This window comes from Ruditapes philippinarum, unplaced genomic scaffold (assembly GCF_026571515.1).
Source record: "Ruditapes philippinarum isolate M1 unplaced genomic scaffold, ASM2657151v2 ctg3495_1_1_1_1, whole genome shotgun sequence".
Classification (NCBI taxonomy): domain Eukaryota; kingdom Metazoa; phylum Mollusca; class Bivalvia; order Venerida; family Veneridae; genus Ruditapes; species Ruditapes philippinarum.
This window is the reverse complement of record NW_026853797.1, coordinates 161,915-168,227: the sequence shown is the minus strand read 5'-3', so window position 1 is coordinate 168,227 and position 6,313 is coordinate 161,915. Positions and strand designations below refer to the sequence as shown.

Sequence of the window (6,313 nt, the reverse complement as noted above, 5' to 3'; positions counted from 1 at the left end):
CAACGTCTGATTATCGGCACTTGAGAAGTTTGGGACTGCCGCCAATAAGCCGCTCGAACACGACACTTACCTCACTATTGCCAGATATAAATCCGGGACGTTCACGTGCACCGACCGCGTCTAGGGTGCGGCCATTAAGACCGAGTTCAAAACCTCATAGAATTTGGCAGCAGACGAACAATGTCTTAATGAATGGGTTTGAATCCAGCACTGCCATGGAGCCGGGAATCAAACAACTGAAACTGGCTTCCTCAAGATCTAGACATAATGTTAATACAGCGAGTGACATTTTCGTGTGATACAAAAATGAGGGAATTTATGTGCGACAAAGAAAACTTATCTGAAATTTATTCTGTTTAATTAATAATATTAATAATTTGTAGCCACGTTACTTAAAAAACTTGATTTTTTTCAGACGATTTCATTTGTTTGACTTTCCTTAAGCTACATGTATGCGTGGTTATTTTAGTTATTTACGACAAGAAGACCTGAATAGAATAGCTACTGGTTAGAAATTCGTCTGTAAATATTTATACGGAAAGCACATAAGTATATACAAAGTTGAAAGGGTTGTTTATATTAAAATGTGTGTAACATAATTTGAATCGAATAGAAATATTTACTTTATATAACCAAATGGTAACAATTAGAGTCAGTCTTATTCAGTAAACAAAACGTCGACAAACTGTTTTTTGAAGAATGTTTATGAACATGTAAAAAGATACATGCACCATTGTGCATATTGTGTTGGTTCCAAAGAATGAAAATCAAGGGAAAGAATATTTAACAGCAATGTGTATTCCTCTTATATTGTTAAAAATATTAAAATTATTTTTAAAATCTTTAACTTACTTCATTAGAAGCAGGCGGTTTCTTTATAAAAATGTGTTGTTTCTTAAATTATTGAATATTTTGTTATTATATCTTATTATGCTATTTATTATTATTAAACGTCTAACGTACGTTATTAACCAAAAAACATATATAACTTGTTTTGACTTCTTTTGGATAGACTGGTCAGACACAATATGAAAGTTGCTGGAAACAAACCATGCATAAAAGAATAACAACAGCAACAACAAAACAACAACATCCTTTTAAAAACGCAGCGTACATTAAGCTGTTTGTTGTAACATCACTTGGTGGATTTTGTTTTCGTATTCAATATTGCCATAAATCATTCAAACCTGCGCACGCACATCCGAACACGTGCATTTTTTTGTCGTTTCATGTGGCACATTGTTTGAATATATCGGCCATAATTTGTCTACTTCATATACACTAAAGACCAAATAGCTTACAACGTGTTTTTGCGGCTATAGTCGCGTTTGAGTGATGTGAAAAGGTATAAGAATCACTAAAAATATATCAGTAAGGAAATGAACAAAATGTGGAAATACCAAGAATGATTGGCCTATACAAAGACAGTACTGATAAAAAGCAAGTATCCTGAACACCTTCACAACAGGATTGTCGGATGAAACAATAGCAAGTCACTAAGTTTCTTTTTCACCAGCATTTGCATATAGTATTAGCATAGCATAGTAAATTATTATCATAACTTTCGCGTAGCAATAGCATTAGCATAAACTAAAAATTAGCATAAACATAGCATTGGCATAAGCATAAACTGACCATTAGCATAAACAAAGCATAGCATGGGCAAAGCATTGGCATGACATTAGCATAGGCATTAGCATAGCATGGCATATGTATATGGCAAGACACGGCAAAACATAACATGTGAAAAGAACACTGTCAAATAGGCGGTCAGAAAATACTTTTTATTAATAACATATGTTAATAAAACGTTGTTTTTAACTTGTATTCAACAGCTTATTTACATTCGTTCGTATACATTCAAAAATGAATTCAACCCTATTTGTATGTTATCGTGCGTTTTTAATAATAATTGTAATTATAATGTCGATAAATCCATATCAAATATCAAAAAGCCTTTTATATAGATACTTGTAAAAGAAATATCTTTTAAATTGATATAAAAACTTGGATTATATTGTAAGGCGATACAATGATTATCACATTAAAGTTTTGTAAAAACAGACCTTAAACTTGTATCGATAGGTCAACGTATGGAGAAAAACTTTACAATTTTTGTTTATAATATCTCCAGGAGTCCTCTTTATCAAAATATGAATGCCAAATATTAAGCTTTGTTTAGATGACAAACTACTGTAGCTAAAGTATTGAAATATATTTTGCACATATTCATTAAAGAAGCATTAAAAAAAGAAAGAAAACCGCTCATTTATTTATCAGTATTTAAACATTTATTAAATAAATGTTCTAGTTTAAGTCAACAGCTCAAAAATAGTTCGTTTAAAAAAATTCAGAGATGTCTCATGCAGGGAAATACATGTATTTTTATATTTTATAAGGACAGTAAAAAAAACAAAAAAAAAACAACAACAACAACAAAAAACAAAACAAAACAAAAAACAAGCAATCGTAAAGTACAAAAAAAATGTATCAACTCGTTTTTCTTAAATTTCTTTCATAAGTTCGGCGCAAGACCGGGACCACTGCTCTAAATGTTCGAAACAAGTCGAGTGATTTAAGTCGTGGAGGATCGAACTGACGATGACTGATTGATTCTGTAATCTGACAGCGTAACCAATAGACAACCCTCCAGGTCCTAAGATAATAAGTTAAGTAAGAGTGAAAACATGTTATAAAATAGCTTTCAAATGTTACAATATCAAACCAATTTTTCGTTAAAAGCATTGTATGCAATTAAAAATATGACAATAAAATAATAATGATATTAATAGCAACAAAAATATAACAACAACAACAGCAGCAGAACTCTGAAGTCAGAACAACAGGATCCTGCTTCAGCTCTAAATGACATATATTATTTATGTCTTCACATAGGCCTAAAATCATATTTGTACTTGTACATCGATATGCTTTACTAAGATATTTAAAGTGCAGAATTTTATAACTTCAACACTTATCTTAAACAAATTCAAATTTATTGGCAAGAACCGAAGATAAAGTCATTCGTTCAATGACTATGTGAATCTATTGAACATACTCTATTGTTTTAGTTATATTCTTTTTCTAATGTTATCTTACTAATTCAATCGCGTTTATACGATCTGTCACGGCACAATTAACCAAAAAAAATATATTGAATGTTAACTCCAAAATCTTCACAAGATCCGGATGGCGGTTATTCAATTTTAGGTGTCTTAATTTTTAAATTATGAATTAAATCATGTAGCGATTTAACCGTGGAATATCTGTTAATTTTGATGTTGAAACTCTGAGCCTATTTGATTATTATTTAGCAATGGAATTAGAATAAAAAAATGAAGCAGAAAATCAATCTTCTTTGCATACTGGGATAAACATAACAAAAAATGTAAGCTGTAGTAACAAAGTGGTGCGTTTTCTAAATCGTGTTTAAAATCAATATTCGATAAAAAAATGGCTATAGATACGGAAATAACACCGATTCAAAGTTTCGAAATAACACCTGAAACTTTGGAATTTACTACTGGTGCGGATACAAGAAATATCGGAATCAAACATTTTTTATGTCTCCGACGAACGCTTCCGAAAACACGCCTTTCTCAGGCGATCTTGTACGAAAATGTCAGTTACAGACGACAACTTTCCATGAAAATGGAATCAATGCAGAAGGACAGAGTCAGGAACGCTCAGGTGCTTGAATCTAACATGCGAGCGTTCAGACAAGCTCAGAAACGGAAACAGCAAAAATGGAAGCGAGTAGACGAAATTCGACTTTCCAACATGAACTTACCTACTGTTCACCTAAAGAGCGAGGAAGAACGCCCTAAAAGTTGTAAAATAATGTACAGGATGTCAGAGTTTAAGCCTGAAGGAGAAAAACAAGAGGTTCAACAACCGGTTCTTCCGAAAATGAATTTGACTGTTCGGCGTGAACAAACTGAAATTATAACTCATAGGGAAAAAACTTTTATGACACGATTCCCTGAAATAATTAATATCGATCAGGCCCTTCTGGATAGACATAACAACTATTGCGGGAAACATCTGTTGGAGGAGGGTGGGTCGGGTCAAGATGGACGCTTCAGCAGATTTGTTGGCGCATTATCGCCCGCCAAAGTCGATCCAGATGACTATCCGGTTGAAAACCTGAAATCTTATAGTCGTCTGCATAAGTATGATCCTTCCAAGGACGACAGGCAGACTCCGCGATCTGCAAGAATTGTACCCAAATCTCACCAGCAGAATCTGAAAGATGAAGTTGAAAAGAGATTCGAAGCTATTAAATCTCGCGATAACACGTTTTACGAAGACGAGAATGAGCCCTCTACAGATCGATCGAAGTTAGGGACATCGAGACAGACCGGCCGATTTCAGAAAAGAGGCGAGTATATACTAGAAACATACAAAACTGATGACGTAATTTATCTTTCTAAACATAGACTGCAAGAGCAAGAGGGGATTCCGGAAGCCCCAGAAGAAAGTGAAAGTGATAAGGAATAACTAATGAAAAATAACTAATTTCTTTAGGTAAAAAAGATATCTAATGTGCCGGGATATGTGTAGTTTTTAACAGTGTCCATGCTTTTTGTGTTAGTTTTCCTGCAGCATATTTTGGTGTTGGAGCGTGCGCGCGCTTTTTATCGTCTGCTGACTGAACTGTGACCAGCTTTTCTATCTGCATTAAAGCTTCTGCTTCTGGATTGACATATTTAAGTGGTGTCGGTGTTGATTTTATAAGATTTCAGTTTTTGACATTGAATATCACCAAGAAAACTTATTTCGTCATTTTTACATTTATAGGTACGTAAAATGTAAAGTCGTCTGCAGTATTACTATGAAGCGGGTAAAAACAGAGCCTAACTAGTGCTGTTGCTTTGAAGGGAACTCTACTGTAGAGCCGAACATTTCAAAATGGACCGCGTGTGACTTATTTTAAAGGATGTTGACCAACTACGGAAAACAATGTGCAACGGAGATGGTCTGAAAAGATGTGACCAAAAAAATACAAGAAATGCTAGTAAACAAAATCACGCCAGTGTTAAGTCATGTGTCAGTAACTGTAAATAATGGCATTTGAATCCTCGCAATTTTCTTCTTGTTTCGCTTTATTTATTTTATCACTTGATGATTCAGACGAAGATTTTTATAATTGCAAATAAATGCATTTTAGTTTCGTTCGATTTGCAATTTCTATACTCAGTTTTATGAAGAAATTACTTAACATAAGAGAAAATATTTTGTTAATGAAGAGTAATTATTCGAAAACAAAATTCTGCCAACACATGTAGCTTTTGATATGATATTTTATAGTGAAAGTATAAAGTGATGTCCTATTTTTGTTAAGAAAATATAAATAAATGTTTAAAACGCATATTTGTGGTTTTAATGCTATGGATGATATTGGTTAAATTGCACATACGGCTGCCATTATAATTATGAATGCTTGATAAAATATAACAACGGAAATAGCTGTCAAAGAAAGACAACTTTAGTGGATTCAAATTGGATAGAATAATAGAGTTACACGACTTGTTTCAAGAACATCGGCAAATCTCGTTACAGTGCTTAAAAAAACATTTTTTATGTTTTGGTCGATACACTTGTACCAATTATAGCAGAAGATGGAGAACACAAACACGAGATATAGAGAACTATGTACGTACACGTAGTTTACTTCATCTGAACTTGAAAAACAATCAATAATTATTCAGTCTAATTTTATGTTAAGTAAATTTTATAAAATTTTATATGTTGGACCACTGGCTTTAATAAAAATCTGTGGTTGGACGATATAGAAAATATATCCTCAGTAACCCGAGCGCGTACTCGTTACACTTCATTGGCAATGAATGTAGTTCAGCTGGGTTCCGACGATGATAAAAAAGGAATTGCCTCTGGTGGCTGATTTGTGCCATGTCGCATTTTCGATCCGCGGGCGCCATACGAAAACAGCGGAGCGAAAATACGACATGGCATAAATCAACCACCATACTTGACAGTAATTATTGATAACTAATCCTGCACTAAGTGTCTAAATACGACGCACTTGTTTTGGTTAAATAGATTTTTTTGTTTATTTGTTTGTTTGTTTTATTATTTTTGATGTCAAGCGGGTATAAAGCCAACAAGTGTATTTAAAAAATACTTTTACTTAAGAACGTTAGAAATTAATTTCAATGTTTATAAGCTAAAGAAAGGTATTTAAATATGCAAAAACAAAATGTGACGCAAAAATAATTACGTCATAAAATCATTGAAGAATTCTGGATCATGTAACATGTCGAGCGGGTATAAAGAAAATCAACGTATAATT

The 6,313-nt window shown here is 33.2% G+C and overlaps 1 protein-coding gene across 1 annotated transcript; it reads left to right on the top strand.

The window, feature by feature from the left end:
- Positions 1-3,170: 3,170 nt before the first annotated feature.
- On the top strand, positions 3,171-5,371 carry LOC132737920 (uncharacterized). Its single transcript, XM_060725300.1, has 2 exons — positions 3,171-4,381; positions 4,801-5,371. The coding sequence occupies exons 1-2, from the start codon at positions 3,454-3,456 to the stop codon at positions 4,806-4,808; spliced, it is 936 nt and encodes a 311-aa protein (XP_060581283.1). The 5' UTR covers positions 3,171-3,453; the 3' UTR covers positions 4,809-5,371.
- The last annotated feature ends 942 nt before the right edge of the window (positions 5,372-6,313 follow it).

Excerpts from the sequence above, each read along its gene's own strand:
- LOC132737920 (XM_060725300.1), top strand. The coding sequence starts at position 3,454 with ATGGCTATAGATACGGAAATAACACCGATTCAAAGTTTCGAAATAACA.